Genomic DNA, 16,398 nt, shown 5'->3' on the forward strand with positions numbered 1-16,398 from the left:
TGACGTGGCAGTGCTGGGTTAACACTTGGACTTGGTGATCTTAAAGGTCTCTTCCAACCAAAACACTTTTGTTGTAATTATTGTTGTGGATCAAAGTTATAGAAAGCATGAACTGACTTTCTGGGAAGCCACAGCCTGGTTAAGTTGGCTGCAGAAAGCATGGGCTTGCAAGGCTCTTTCTGTGAAGCCACACCTGGTTAAGTTGGATGCAGCCAGTGCAGCCAGACTGGCCACACACCCATACCATGAGTCTTGCTGCTCATGCAGCCAAAGAACACTCTGGCTTCCACACCACACCTCTCCAGGTGGCATGTGAGTGGCCCCAGCACATCAGAAGGAATGAGTAGCCCAAGTCTCACTAAGTTTGATGGCAGCTCTGAAATCTCTGCCTGGGATGGGTGGGAGGCAGCAAGGCAAGCAGGTACCTCTGAGAGCTGGGTGGATGCTCTTTGCTGGAGTGTGTTATTTTTCCCTTTGGTGATGTTATGACTGGCTAAAAGGAGGGCAGAGAGAAGGGTGTGAGGGGATGGAAGCAGCAAAGGGGATGGATTTATGTTATTTTTGGGCTGAGGTTGGGATTTGAGTGCTGACTTGACTAGAAGGTGGAAACATTGGCTTAATACTGCAGTGCAGCTCCATAAATGTGCAGAATAGGTCTGTAGACCTGCTCCAAATAAGGCCATCTTCAATCACAGGCCCCTGAACCCACAAGAAGCTCTTTGCAGGACTGGAACTACACCATGGGCAAGGGGAGGTCCCCAGTATCCCAGTTCCCTCCTAGCTGCAGGCTGGCACAGCTGGACAGCTGCCTTCAGGGCTCAGCCCTCCCCAGGCTGCGCTTCTGGCTGGCTCCTGTGTTTACACTGTGTGTGTAAAGAACCAATAAAAATACTAAAGTCATGCAAAAGCCATATAAAGTTCTAGCATATGAAATATAGATTCTCTCAGAATCTGCCCCTGCTCTTTGCCAGCATGGCCCTGGGAACATGATGCCATTTTCTGGTTTATTTTAAAAGGAGCCAGCAGAGCCAAGATTCCTGCCCATAATCACTCCTATTCAGCTTTCTGGGGGTTACTGCCTACTGCTGTATTTCCATCTACTATTTTGGTGTGCTGCTTTGTATATCCTCGTGTCCAAACTCAAGCAGACTCAGGGACCATGCAGGTTCCAGCTAGCTCTGCCTCCCCTGCCAAAAGCCCAGCCCTTACCTAATCAGCTGCTGTTCCTGTACTCACTGAGGTAATTCAAGGATGGAAATCCTCTGGCAGAAGACAAATTGTTTTTCTCTTCTCATTTTTTCACTTGAGATTTGTTTTTTATCCTACTTTTCCATGGAGAAAATGTACAAATATTGGTGGCATCTTCCTTAGATTTTGGTCAAGATACAGTTTACAGCTCAGAGATGCAAACCACAAGAGAGAACTGCAGCCCTTTTCAGCTAAGGATTGGAAACTGGAACATGAAATCAACCCAGCCGCTGCAAGAGGTGGCTCAAAAGCTACCTCAGGCACAGCCCACCACAAACATATGGGATGGACAGTGGGGCTTTAATGCTGCTGGACAAAGATAACCAAAACTCCAGAGGTATTCACCCAAAACAAATGCCAAAGCTGCATGGTGATGAACTCCTGCCCAGGATTTGTAGGGTGGCATGGAACTGCCTGGAGAAGATGTGGAGGCACCTGCATGGTGGGAAGAGACATGCTGGCTGTGGACACGCACATTCCACACTGCTTGCGGTTTCAGTGCATCTGATGTGAGAATGTTGTGCTGTCCAGTGCTCAGTTTAGATGGTTTTCATGAAGATCTCATCTTTAGCTTTGCATCTTCATTTGGTCTCTGCTGGCAGGACACTCAGTAGTCCTTAAATCCACGCTTCACTTCATTCCTGCCTGGATCCACTGATTTCCCAGAGGTGTTTGCTTCTGCTCAAACACATTCAGATATCCAGCTCATCTACAAAGGAACAGTGGAGATGTTGATTCTTCTGTGCTGTCAGTGGGGGAGACACACAACAACCTGGCAAGTTGCCTGTGCCAACAAACTGACCTCTGGGAGTGTAGCTCATCATCTGCTTCTGGAACAGATTCGTATTAGCTCAGGGAAGCTGATGCCCTTCTGCGGTCGTGGACATAGAGACAAGCTTCTCCTATGCTTTGGCCTGGCTTTGTGTTGCACTCTGCATTGGCTCTAGAGGGGACCCACAGGAACAGGTCCTCCACAACCAGCAATGACCTCTGGAAAGTGTTTTTCATCACAAGTCCCTGCAGCTACACCACCTCTTGAAGACTTTTTCCTTAGCACCAAGGGCATGTTTAGTCTTAATCTTCATTTTGCTTATGTCTAAGGGAACATGACACTTCACTACCAGGGAAATGAGGTGTCTGATTGCTCTGAAATTATCTGGTTTTACTACATTTCCAGTCCAGTGCACATAATGGCCTGGGGCAAAGGCCTGGTGCTGGCAGTGTCCCATGTAGCTGCAGAGCAGGTAGACGTTGGGAAGCTTGGCAGGGCACGTACAAGCTCGCACACCACATGGCAATGGGCCAGCACAAAGGATGGAAAGAGATTAACAGTTCTTCAGTCTGTGCAGTCATAGAGCTCCCTGCATGATGGCAAATCATAGAATCAGAGAATGGTTTGGGTGGGAAGGGACCAGGACAGCTGTTGACTCCAGCTCCCCTTCAGTGAGCAGGAACATCTTCAACTAGATCAGGTTGCTCAGAGCCTTGTTCAACCTGATCTTGAATATTTTCAGGGTTGGGTTTTCTGTCACCTCTCTGGGCAGCCTGTTCAACCTGACAGGATGTATTGGAGCATCTTCACAGGTGCTAAAGCTAGAGGAAGCACAAAGGGTCTGTGCTGCCCTTCAGGGTCATGCAGAAGGGAGACATTCATCCAGCAATCGAGCCCTAGAGCAGGGACATATCTGACTTTATTGAGCAAGGTTATGATGCAACATTACCAGCTGAGCACAACCAAACTTCTCTTGGTGCTCAAAGAACATTTTTCAAAGAGCTTTAGCTTGGCTCAGCCATCTCCAGTATTAACATATCTGCAAACTGGTTTTCACTGTGGTTTTAAATCTCAAACCAAAGCAGCAGGGAGGCCCCAGCCAAGTCTCCAGGGGTAGTTTGTACATATTTCAATGCCAGTGGATTTCAGCAAACAAACCTGGCCACTGAGATGGGCCATGAGTCTCACAGCTGTGGCTGGCAGGACTCAAGGCAGCTGGAGCTGAGATACACAAGTATCCTCTATCTTCTGCTCACTTTGTCCAAGTTCACACTGCTCTCTGTTCAATTCCAGTTCCTGCTTAGCAAAGGGATGGGCCAGTTGTCCCTCTGGTCATAAAACAAGAAATCAACGCTCCTGAAACACTAACTCACAGCTAAGTGCAAGATGCATTTGAGCTTTCAAAATTCACATCAGGGATGGGCATCTTTCCTGAGCTGAGCTCTGCCTCGCAGGTCTCCTCTCAGTGGTTTCCATCTTCTAATACAAACTCGTTGCCTTCGCTCGATCTTGACTTTCTTCTGATCTTGGCCATTTGACCTGTGGTTGGCTCGTCTGAGCAGCAAAGAGCTGAAGATCTCTTGCCCTGGAAGAGCACAAAGGACTTCTTGGACATCTCCACTCAGAGAGGCCGGATGGAAATCCTTGTATGAACAGGCGGAGGAGTTAGCCACTTGAAATCCAGTCTTCCTGTATGGGCAAAGCAGGACAAGGATCTGTCTCTGCAGTTTCTGAGGAGGCTGGAAGATACAACAGCCTGTTGAACCCTGGCAAGGCATCCATCAGCAGTGCAAGTGTCATGGTGTAGTCTGCCAAAATAAAAAGGTAATTCATCTGCTGACCTGTAACTGTATGTGGGAGTAATGCCACAGGGCCTCCAATACCCAAAGAAAGTTGTTGGAGAGCAATGTGCACTTGCAAGGGGTCTGGCTGCTAGTCAGTCCTGCTCTTCCCAACAGAGGATGGTATGAGCCAAAGGCTGAAGTCACCAGAGAGCATCCAGCAACCTGGACACAGGCAAGTGGTCCTTTAGAGCAGCCCCCACAAAACTGCTCTTCTCCACTGCTTCTCTGCTCCACCTACAGAAAATACAGCATTGTGGCCCTTCCCTTGGAGGTCAAGCAGTCCTGCAGTCCTGTTTGAGGAGAAGGTCCAAGGCAGTTGGCAGGAAGGAGGTGGTGGGTTTCCAGATGTGCTCTGTAGCTGTGCACTGTGGTTTCTGTAATGTGCTGGTTGTGGTGCAGGGCAGACATCTGAGAGTGAGGTATTCACAGTGCCAGGAAAGCAACTGCAGAGCCTGTAGGTAACGAAGTCCAACATGCTCTGAAAGGAGAAAACCCCTCCTTGTGCAGCAGGACTGGGAGCTGAGCTCTTTTTTTTTCCCTTTCCTTTCCACTTCATTTCTAACCTGAAATCCAATCTGCAGTGTCATTCAGCCACGTCAGGACTCGGGAAGCTCTGAGCCAGAGGCTCCAATGGTACGAATCACCATAAACAATTACATCAGAGAAGGTCTGGCTGCGTGTGCCGGCCCCACTGCGTGATGCAGATGTGCACCAGCAGAGCAACAGAGCTCAAAGGGCTGCTAAATCCTTCTGCTCTGATGCAACAAGGTCCAAAGTCCTTTCATTTGCTCTCCAAGAGGGTAGATTGATGGAGCTGGACTGGGGTGGAGATATGAGAAGGTTTTTTTGAAGGAACTCACAGTGCTGTGAGAAGGACAAAGCCACTACCCAGGCCAGTACAGAGTGCTGGGTGAACTCGTGGCTCTTGGCTCCAGCTGTGGTCTCAGCCACATTGCTCCCCAGAGCGGCAGCGACTCCCTGTGCAGTGTTGGATGGTGCCCTGAGGAGAGCATCCTTCCCATCATGTTCTTGTTTCTCCACCATCTACAGCCTACAGTCCTGAAGAGGAAGGGAGTGCTTTCTGATCAGGATGGACCTTCTGCTCCCAGCTAACAGAGTTGCTTCAGAAACAGCATGCGGTGGTGACAGCTGAGAGGGGGCTGGTTTCTGGGCACTGTAGAGCCAGAGTAGAGCAGGAGTTCATTCTCATCTGACACGCTGCTCTATTACAAAGTTGTCCAAACACCACTCAGAGCAGAATTTGTCCCAGAGTGGCTTTTTGTTCTTTGTTCTTTTCTGTTTCCTGCCACTGAAAACACGATTCAAAGATTTTCTGCAACAAAGCCGCTCGCTCTGCCGCCGCTGAATCCAGCCATTCAGCCCCTGCACATGAGCTCAGCCACAGCTGGCAATGCCACATCACTGACATGGCATTCAGCTCCCTGAAAAACTCCCTGAGCCTGCCCAAGGACAGTCCTGGAGTCACTTCTGGTTTTAATCTCTGCTCTCCATGCAGGAATCTTTGCTTTTTCTGATAGTGTGCTGAGCTGTTGTTTCCTGGAAAAGCTGCTTTTTGTGCCCTGGTCTGTGGGCTGTCTGTGGAGCTCTTGCTTGAAAGAAATGTCTTAAACTCCCTCAGCTGGAGGGCATGGGGTTATCCTCTGACTGAGCTATGGAAGGACTGGAGAGCACTGGGCTCGGTGTGCAGGGGAGGGCTGTGACAGCCCCAGCAGCATGTCAGTGGTAACAAGGAGCTCCTCACACCCTTTGTCTGGGAAATGTGGTGTTAATCCTCATCTTGCCCTCGAATATTAGCAGAAGATGCACAAAGCAGTAAAGTGACTTGCTCAGGGTCATGCAGGAGGTTCAGTCAGTGGCACTCCCTTTGCTGCAGAGACAAATATCTCCTGGGCTTGTGAAGAACCACATCCCAAGCCACAGCTACCCCTCTGTCATTGTGTAACATCCTTGGAGCATCATCACTCATGAGGACAAATACCCAGCAAAGCCACAAGCAGGTAGTTGCCTTGCATCAAAACCCAAAGGCAAACAAGAGTTGCTCAGGAATGTAGCTGAATGTGCTTTGAGTAGGGCAGGAGCGAGGGTCAGGGCAGTGCCTCTCACAGCTGTAGTCCACAGGTCTCTGCTTCCCCTTCTAGAAGCAGGTTGTCATCCCTGGGCTGCTCTGCCTTTAAATGTATTTAGCTTCTCCTTCTTTTGCTTTAATACTCAGTGCATCACTGATGGCTTCAGGTTCAGCCTCATCTGTGGAAGTGCAAATATCCCCTTTTATGGAGAGATTCATGCTAAACTTTGTTACTTGGGAGATTTTATTGCAGGGATTCCCCCCACCCCCTCCTTGTCTGTTATTCTGGTATCTTTGACTCAGCCCACCACATCCATTGAAAGCTTTAGAGTGGACTGGGCTTGCCTGTGGGCCCTGGGAATCCTGATGGGAATCACAGGGCTCTCCCAGTCCTCAGGGAACCACTGCTTGCAGTGATGGAGGTTGCCCCCCTTCAGCCAAGGGGCCGTTGGCCCTCACAGTGCATCAGCCAGCTCTGCCTGCTCTCAGGGCTGCTGGGGAAGGCCGATCCCAGCTGGTCTTCGTTTAGAGTTAATAGGAGTCAAAATGAGCCAGAATTTGAAATAAATCCCATTGACTTGGCACAGTTTCTTTCCTGACTCAGACGAAGGAGATGCACTTTTTGAGCAGTTACTTCAAGATTCTCCTCCTTATTGCAAGAGAGGATTTCATTCCCCTCCTCTTCCACAACCCCAGGGCATCTGTGTCCTTCAAAAGGAAGATATTAACCCTTAGTGTTTGAAGGAGGTTATAAAGAGAACAAGCAGCACTGGGTGTAAGTGGGAGTCACAGTGCCCAAGTGCTCTGTCCATTCCTTTCTTCCAGTTGTCAGCCTCCAGCACTGGATAATAATTCTTTGGAGCATTTTGGTGTCATCATGTATGAGAGCTTCACAGCCTAGTAGGAATGAGGGCTTGTACTTTTCCTTCACTTTCCACCCACCCATCAAGCCTCTTGGTGGCACTTTTGCCTCCTGTGCTTCCATAGAGATGCAGAAATAGAGGCAAAGAGGTTCCCAGAAACAACAAATGAGTGGCAGCTCAGGGCTGTCAGAGCCAACCAGAGCAGCTCAGAGCACACAGCCCTGCTCTGTACATGGTTCTCTTTACTGCCTTGCACTGTGACTGCTTAGGAAAACCAAGTTAAACAGACCTCCTTATCCAAAACCCCAGAAGTGGCCTGTTTTGGAGCAACATCTGCGTGCAGATAAGGATTTTCACTAAAGCAAAGAGTTTGAGATGCAAGATTTGGGGTTGGAGTCCCCATTTTAAGCTGAGGAGCTCGGCTGAAAGGAAAGCCATAGTGACACTGGCTGCAGTCTCTCCAAGGTCTTTGTATAGAATTTCCCCACCTCACAATTTCTCTGCATTCAGCCAGCCAGCTCTACCTGCACTCACCACTTGGGTTTCCACAAGCATGCCAGGAGCCCATTACTTCCCAGTGAAGCCCTCTGAACCCCAGTACAATCAGGCCTTTCTTTTGGAGAACACTTGGGTCTTTCTTTTCCCCATACTCATTCAGGAGCTGCTGCCCTGCCTCCTCCCCTTCCAAACTACTGCGAGGCAGAGTGATTATGAAATGTGTTTCTTATAAATCTGAAGCATTTATGTCTTCAAATGCCCAGCCCAAATAATCCCACTAATTTCCTGAGTGCTTGTGAACTGTCCTGCATGGGGGGAGGCTTTTCTCGATCAAAGCTTATTAAGCAGAAGTTCTCATATGGAGACGTTGCTGAGCAGTAGGAAATGATATGGGGCTTTTTCATTTCCCTTTAAAGGAGCTCGTTGGCTAGGCCCTGAACAACATGGCCATGGTCATCCTATGTTTTGTGCTTCCTACCTTTAGTGTGGCTGTAGCTTTTCTGCCCTTCCTACATCCACTGCCTCAAAGCAGCACCTGGGTTTTTCTCCCCATCACCACTGGCACTTTCTGGTTTTCACTCAGTAGCTGAATTCGAGGTGAGGAGAAAGTTCTTCCTAGAGAGAGTTGTTAGCCATTGGAATGTGCTGCCCAGGGAGGTGGTGGAGTCACCATTCCTGGAGGTGTTCAAGAGAGGACTGGACGTGGCACTTGGTGCCATGGTTTAGTAGTCATGAGGTGTCAGGTGACAGGTTGGACTTGATGATCTTTGAGGTCTTTTCCAACATTATTGATTCTATGATTCCTGCCTTGTTTGTTGGTAGGGAGGAGTGACCTCAGATCTTCACCCACTGACACCCAAAACAAACTTGAGAATATAGGTTGGATATTGGAATTGGACAACCATGTTTTGGTATCTGAAGGAGACCTCCAGGAAGGCTGGGGAAGGACTGTTGCAAAGGGCATGTAGTGATAGGACAAGGGGCAATGGTCTGAAACTGGAGCAGGGGAGATTTAGGTTGGACATCAGGAGGAATTTCTTCACAGTGAGGGTGGAGCAATTTGCCCAGAGATGTGGTTGAGGTCCTGTCCCTGGAGAGGTTCAGCCTCAGATACGATGTGTCCCTGGGCAGCCTGATCTAGTTGGAGGGATCCCTGCTGAGTGCAAGGGGGGTTGGACAAGATGACCTTTGAGGGTCCCTTCCAACCCAATGCAATCTGTGATTATGATGCTGCTCCACAGCAGTCCTGAACAATCCTGAGCCTGCTTGAGACAGGCTTGGGGAAGCTCTCTTCTCAGTGCTGTGCTCTCAGAGAGCTTCCCTCCTGTCAGTCTGCAAGCGAAGCAGGAACATGTCTGTCCTCTGAAGTGCCAAGAGCCACAGTTGCCCTTGAGTCAAACCAGGACAGTGAGTCATGTCTCCCTAACCACTTCCCCAGATCCAGTGCAGAGCATTGCTGGATGTGGGGGAAGTTTGGGTCTGGATTTTAATGCTCTTTGTTGTTTGGCTTCATTTGGGGCATATCTCTCTGCAGTTCATTCAACTTCCTTATTTTGTTTGTCTGGATGATGTTGTTGTTGTAACATAGATTGCAACTGTTGACATCTTGAGAATTTAAAGCTGGGCTGCTCATTTAGCTGCTCCCAAGAAACATTACTGCAAGAGACCTGCCTTTGCTGCCAAGGCCAGAAGCAGCTGAAAGCCTCTTTTTTTCCCCCTGAAAATTAATGAATTTGCATTGGAAAACAACCCATTCAGCTTGTCCCTTAGGGGAATATCCAAGGCCATACTAAACTGAACTAAAAGACTGGGTCCTCACTGAAGCTGGCACTGACATTTTAAACATGCTAGACTTGAGATGATTTGGGCTCTGCTTTCCTTGGATCTTATGGCATGTGACTTTGTAAACCCACCGCTTTCCACTGTCCCTGGTCACAAACATCAACATCTTCTGGGGGTACTGATCCACTTCTCCAGTGAAGAGTGCACTATATAAAGAGAAATCACCATATCAAAATAATCCCACTCACAGAAGGAGCTTGGAAAGAAGATTTGTTTTCCCAGCAAACCAGCAACCCAAAGCACACAACAAAATGTGTACAAACCCAAGAATAAAAGCATCAAGTGTTCAGTGCCTTGGCACACGGAGCCAACTGATTTGATTCCAGCAAAAAGAACTTGGAATTCATTATTCTTATGTATAGGCTTTTGTAGGTTTTCTGCTCCTCATTGCTGTCTCTGCTAAAGAGAGCAGGAACCCTAGGAAGTTCACATTGCAGTGGAAGAGGTGCCAAAAGATTCTAACTTCCTGATGTGCTTGGAGACCCTGGATGAAGTTACAATCTCACTGACTTTTATTTTTATCCTTTATGATGCTTTTTTTCCCCCCCAGTTCTGGCTCTGACTTTTCCACCCCTGGACAGATGAGTCAGAAGAATGGAGGGGGGGGGGGGGAATAAAAAAATGGTCTGACCTTTTTTGAAGGCTACCAAAGTTGTTGCTGGGCAATAGCCTTGTGTAAAGTGTGGTGATTTCTGGGAACTGTGCAAAACCACTGAGTATGTGTCCTGGGAACATCTGGGATTGCATCAAGCAGCATCCATATCTGGAACATCGCAAGCAGGGAGATATGGCATATCTGGGATCCCCAGACAAGTGTTGAGCTGCCTCTAAATTCATCTGGTCAAAATTCCTGCACAGTTGGAGAAAGCAGATCCAGGAAAATCACACATATGGTAGGCTTCCCGCTCACCAGCAGAGCTCTGCTGGCCAAAGTCCTAGAAAGCATGCTGGTGGAGCAGGGAAATAGCCTCTGCTGATAGAGTTTACTCAGATCCAGGAGATGACTTAGGCTGCAAGATCCAAGCCAGGTCTCTGCTGATGGTGTTGCCAGCACGGATTGACCCATTTATTTATACCAGCAAAGCTTTTAACCAGCAGATGAGAGCTAGCACGAGTGAGGGAGGCTCAAAGGAAGATCTCTGTGGTTTACGGCAAGTGACAGCTGATCTCACTATCACTGACAAGAGTTGGAGATGCTGCCAATTTTTTTTTCCTCTCCAGCAATGAAAAAGGAGCCACACCCCAGCTGGAGGACCCAAGAGAGCCTTCTGGAGTAGATGAACAGCCCTGCTCAATGAGGCCAAGGCATCCTGAAAGGAAAAACCGGAGCAGGGAGTTGATGGGAGCCCATATCTGTGTTCGAACTCCACCAACAGGAAAAGACAAGCTGAGGGGACCCAGAGCAAGCTGAGATGCTGTTTGAGCACAGCACAGTCTGAGGATCAAGTTTATTTTGGGGAGCAGGGCTTGAGCTGTCAAAGCTGGGTTTATGTTTTGGGGTTTTTTCCCTCTCTCTGATGACTCTAACCCTCTCTCTGTTCTTAATAATCGTGGGTACAAGCAGGAGATTTTAGGAACAGTGTGGAAATTTTCCTTCTCACATGGGAAGATTTAAGGCCTCAAAAAGCAAACATGTTTCCCAGTGTGGAGTAGAAGCAGTCATTGCTTCTATGGGAGACGTAGCTGGGTGCGGGGAACCAGGCTGTACTTCAAGCCCCACTGAAGCAGCCATGAGATCCTCATTACCTCCTCTCTGAATGGGGTTCATCTGTCCCCCACAACGATAAAAGGGAACATCAGTGCATTGGGGTCTGCATTTCTCACAGTGTAATGATGCACATCCTGGGGATGGAACTGTAACATGGAAGTGATTGCTTCAAGAGCTGTTAGGGCAGAGCAGTTCAGGAGCACATCTGAGCATGCAGAGTGACTCCCCTGGAGAAGCTCAAGGCCTTGGCTATCACTGGGGCGAGGAACAGATTTCACTTGAAGAGGACTTTCTTCCATTTACAAGAAACATCTCTTGCCCATGCTTCCAAAAGATCTTAGTGCACAGTTCAGGGAGACTGATGGGAAAACACTGTGCAACTAATTATAAATCCCAGTTGTGTCTTTATTCCTTCATGTCTTGTTTTGACAGTAAACTTGTGAGGGATTCCTCTATTCACTCTCCAAATTTTCAAGCCACTAAACATCACAGTACTGCTGCAGAACAGGGTCTGCAAATATTATTGCTGCTTTGCTACACAGATCTCAACTCAGAAGTGGGGTTTTGAGGGACCTGGTACCAGAGCTAGCTGCAGAACTGGATGGGGATGGCCATTTCCCAGGCTGATACTTTCATTGGGAAGGATTTCTCTGTACTCCTGTCAAAAGCATAGATCATGTGGGTGACACTGGAGGCTTGGCAACCCACAGCTCATCTTCTGTTGTGGTTGCTCAGCATCGGTGGGAAAATCATTCCAAAAGTGATCTCTGGGAAAGTGGCAGCAAAAAAATAGCAAACAAAACCCCCAAGCAGAAGAGACAACAGACCAGTACTCAGGTACTCCTCAGCAAGGACTCTTCTTTGTGGGGCTCTAATAGTGTTGGCAAGATGGGCTCTGGAAATATCTGATTTAGGTAAAATGGAGCAATTCCCTTTGGGGAAGTGAGGAACTGGCACAATTCTTTAGGGCTATAGCAAGTCTGAATTGCTTCTTTGTGTTAAGAGCAGGCACTTAAGAGGTCCATCTTGCAGATCAGAGTGAAAACCTTCTGATACAGCTAGCCTGATAAGCTGCCTTTGTTCAGAGGAGGCTGCAACATCATGGTGTGAAAATGATCCCTTCTGGTGGGAGAGCAGTGGGAAGGATGTTGTGCTGGTGTGTAGGTGCTGTTGAAAAGTTGGTCAGGACTGCCAAAACACAGGAGGCATTTTCCTCAGTCATACTTTTGCTTCTTTCTGACAAATCAAAATATGTTGTCTGCCTTGCAGCCACTAGGGTCAAATGCTTAGTAAGTGAGGTCCTTGGGCTCCCTAAGGAGAGTGTGCTTGACTTAGATGTCCATCTCAGCTAATGCCTGTGCTGTGTGTGAAAGGAGGCGAGCAGGTTCTGCTCCCTTTGAGGGACTCACATTGGGTGCACAAGGCAGGCCAGTGTTCCTCAGCACTGGTGAGGCTGCACCCTGAGTACTGAGTTCAGTTTTGGGCCTTTCACTACAAGAAGGACGTGGAGGGGTTGGAGGGTTTCCAGAGAAGGGCAACAAAGCTGGTGAAGGGTCTAGAGCAGAAGTCTCCTGAACAATTTGGGTTGTTTAGACTCGGGAAAAGGAGGCTGAGAGGAGACCATCTTGCTCTCTACAACTGCCTGAAAGGAGGTTGGAGCCAGGTGGGGGTTTGTCTCTCCTCCCAAGTAATAAGCAGTAAGACACAAGGAAATGGCCTCCAGTTCTCCTGGTGGAGGTTTAGGTTGGACATTATGAAGAAGATGTTCCCCAGAAGGATTGTTGAGCCCTGGATGAAGCTGCCCAGGGAGGTGATGGAGTTCCCAGATTGAAAAGCCATGTAGATGTGGTGCTGAGGGGCATGGTCTAGTGGTAACAGGCAATGCTGAGTTAACAGTTGGAATCCATGATCTGAAAGGTCTTTTCCAACTTAAACAGCTGCAGTACCTGTGAATGGTGGCCTTACCTTTATGTCTTCCTAGCCTGCTTGTTGGCTTCTTTGGGAAAAGGATATGTGAGGACACTATCAGGGTTGAGTCTACAAGGAGGGGGCCTAGGAGTGGATGGTTGGGATGGGATTTCTTTGCTTTCCCATTCCAACAGCTTTTCTATTCTCTCCTAGGGACCTGAAGGGAAACCAGGAAAACAGGGGGAAAAGGGCAAGCCTGGCCAGAAGGTAGGAACATGTCCTGTTGATAACATCTCCTCCTCTGGATCTCCTTTTCCTTGCTCATCTTCAATGTTTATCTGTAGAAGCAGTTTTGTTCTACACTGATGTCAGTGCTTTTGTTCTACAGGGCAGCAAGGGCTACCAGGGGCAGCTCGGTGAGACAGGATCTCCAGGGAAGGCAGGGCCCAAGGGGAACCAAGGCCCTAAAGGATCCCGAGGTACCCTGGGACCTATGGTGAGAAGAAGAGCTCTGCAAATGGTTGAACACAACACAGATATGTGACTAGCAGTGGTGGGCACAGGCCTGAGTGAAGCAGAGCCTGAGAGAGGCTTCAGGGAGCAGAAGCTGAAATGCTGTTAGGTGGCTTTGGTTGGGCAAAACAGTTCAACGCTTGCTCTGAGCAGCGCACAAGAGACTCTGTTTTGGTGGCTGTGTTGGTGCCCCATGAACTCAGCTCACGTTGCTGCATGACAGTTCTTCCCAACTCCCCAGATGGGCTGAAATATTGGGGATTTTTCATGAGAAGGAAGTGAGCCTGATAAGCCATTTTTTGCTCAGATCTTTCCCTTTGAGACTACGCACTCATGGCAAGAGCTGCTTCCAAGTCAAACTATGTTGTTGTAAGGAACTCTGCCTTGGACTTCTGCCCTGTTTCTACAACCAGTCTTGATCTACTTATCTAAAAGACTTGCAGCAAGAAGAAATATAGCATGGGAGAGGGTTTGAGTTGGGGGCTGAAGGTGAGGCTTTCAGAGAGAATAGTAGTACAGCAGAGAAGGAAGAAAGTTAATTTGCTTTAGGCACATGAGACAGAAGTTTTAGGACAGCAGCAGTAGGTAAAAAGTCCATCCTCAAGCACTGCAGCCTGATAAGGAAACTTCTTGCACCATATTTGGTAGAAGGTAGCGAAAAAGCAGGAGTGATTTATGAACAGGGAATCGTGGTGATGTTTCAGAACAGTAGCAAATGAGTGATGCAGCAAGGGCTCCACTGTTCCATGTTTTCCTGCATGAAAAATTATGGCCTCTCTGTATATTGTCTCTTCCTATTCTTTGGCAAAGCCTCCAAGGATTATTTCACAGGGAAGCAGAGCAGTATCTCAACAGCAGTCTGTTGGATTGACCACAGCTCTGTCTTGTGGGAAGGGCTTTCTTCCACGCTAAATAGAATTGTCAGGATAGTTTGAGTTCACTTTAATCTGATGATCTGATTTAAACCATTCAGTCTGCTAAAGATGCAATAAACAGCTCTTGCAGTGCCCTCATCACCACACAGAAGACTCCTTTCCTGTCCTCAGAACTCACACTGAAAAGGTTTCCTCACAGCAGGTTAGGTTTAGGTCATGCATGAGAATGGTCTCACTGGTGGACCTCCTACCACAAAGCTCATGTGGATATAAAGACACCCAGAAGTTCAGATGAGGTGAGGACACAATTGCTACAGGCTGGCAAAGACACACACTGGACTCCTTGCATCACTCTCCATGTGTGAAAGGCTAAAGCCAAGCAAGAGCATTTCAGATGGCTGCAGCAAAGCTCACCAGTGGCTGCACTCCCACATGGTGCTGAGTTTTGTTTTGCATAGCCAAACTCATCCTCTTCTTGTGAGGTGATACTCACAGCCACTTTCATGGTGCTTTATGTGCTTGCCTCTCCAGGGTGCTCCAGGAAGGATGGGTGCTCAAGGGGATCCTGGCTTAAAGGGTTACCAGGTAAGGATTAATTTTCATCCTTCAGCTTCTGTCTGAATGATCTTAAAGGTCTCTTTGAACCTGGTCTGGTCTATTCTATTCTATTCTATTCTATTCTATTCTATTCTATTCTATTCTATTCTATTCTATTCTATTCTATTCTATTCCATTCCATTCCATTCCATTCCATTCCATTCCATTCCATTCCATTCTCAAATACAACAGAACTGCCACTCCAGGAGTCATAATTGTTCTTAAACTGATTTATTTCAGATCTTGATTTCAGTTTAGTTTTTCTCTGGTGTCTGCCTCTACCACCACTGTTTCTCCAGATGCATTTGGTTCTTCTCTGCCGTGACCCATCTGTCCCTCCAAAACTAAGATGCACAATACAGGCCTTGAGAGATCTGGCAGGAAACCAGAGAGGACATTCAGTCAAACAAGTCTTTTCTGTCCTTTCACATGCTGTCTGCTCTCCACAGGGACATGCAGGACCACCAGGGCCAATTGGACCACCAGGACCAAAGGGGGAAAAGGTAAGTTCACAGAGCGTAGCTGTCTCTTCTTTTATCGGCTGACCTGGCACAGAGATGATTGCCCTGCTGCCATCTGTGCTCTCCTCCCCTACCTGTGGCAGAGGTGCCTCCTCTGCTGCATGACCACCCACATAAGTCCTGCTGCAGCTTTACTTCTGCAAAGCAGCATTGCCACCAACATATGCTCTGCAGGCACCACGTGCCCTTGCGCTGGTGGCTGAGCCAGCCGGCACGTGTTCTGGGGACACATTTTTCCAGCATCCACGGAAATCTTGCTCAATCCCCAAGCCAAAAAGAATCAGACCAGTAGCTTTCTGTCAGAATAAGGCTCTGCACAACAGATCTGATCTTCAGCATCTGTGCTTCAATCAGCTGATAGTGTGTTGTAACTGAGGCAAAACTGATCTCCTCTCCATTACCCTTGCTCCATTTCCCTCGTTGCCTGCCACCCCCTGACCTCACTCATCCCCTCCTCCCCTCGATGAACTCCCCTTGCCACTGCTGCCCTGAGTCATAGCTGTCTTTCCACAGCAGCTTTCCCCTGGTGTTTCCCCGTTTTGCTGAGTCAGCACAGCCATAACCAGTTCAATCTGGAGAAGTGACTCAGGCTGTAATGGTTTCCTGCTGGGGGCTGGCTGCTCCGCTCCCAGGATGGCCCAGCTGGGTTTGGCTGTGCTGCTGGAGCCCCACACGTGCCTTCTGCTGCAGCAGTGATGCTCCCTCCCTCGGTGTGTTGGGAAGGGAAATGATGACAGTTGGAGTGGTCAGTCTTGGGGGTCCCCATGAAAAGGAAAGATGAATTCTTTGCTCCACTCCTCATGGCTAAGAACTTTGGGCTTCCCCCTGCACACACATGTGGTCACACCTCTATGGGTGGGACTGAGATGTTGAGGGCTTGCCTTGCTGTGGCTTTGAATCTTTCAGCTCAGGCCCCTGGGTGTCAGGACACCTGGCTCACTCTGTGCTGTGCCTGGAGACCCTGTGTGCAGCAGCAGATCTCGGTGCTGGTGGCCGGGAGTCAGTGGGGCAGAGGGATCTGGTGTGCTCAACTCAGTTATTCACATGCATTAGACATTTTGCTCTGGGGATGAGCAATGGTCATGCTGCTTTTCCTCTCATTTCCTGCTGCTGAAACACATCC

The 16,398-nt window shown here is 48.5% G+C and overlaps 1 protein-coding gene across 3 annotated transcripts in view; it reads left to right on the top strand.

Annotated features, from left to right (window-relative positions):
- COL27A1 (collagen type XXVII alpha 1 chain) overlaps window positions 1-16,398 on the top strand; it is a 171,599-nt gene that overhangs the window by 132,363 nt on the left and 22,838 nt on the right. For all 3 annotated transcript variants that reach the window (XM_068155646.1, XM_068155645.1, XM_068155647.1), the window contains 4 exons: window positions 12,983-13,036; window positions 13,158-13,265; window positions 14,689-14,742; window positions 15,204-15,257. In XM_068155646.1, the coding sequence (XP_068011747.1) occupies window positions 12,983-13,036; window positions 13,158-13,265; window positions 14,689-14,742; window positions 15,204-15,257 (270 nt within the window). The remainder of the gene's footprint in view (window positions 1-12,982; window positions 13,037-13,157; window positions 13,266-14,688; window positions 14,743-15,203; window positions 15,258-16,398) is intronic.

Source organism: Melanerpes formicivorus, unplaced genomic scaffold (assembly GCF_026170545.1).
Source record: "Melanerpes formicivorus ecotype bairdi unplaced genomic scaffold, bMelFor1.0.p_v2 SCAF_33, whole genome shotgun sequence".
Taxonomy (NCBI): Eukaryota; Metazoa; Chordata; class Aves; order Piciformes; family Picidae; genus Melanerpes; species Melanerpes formicivorus.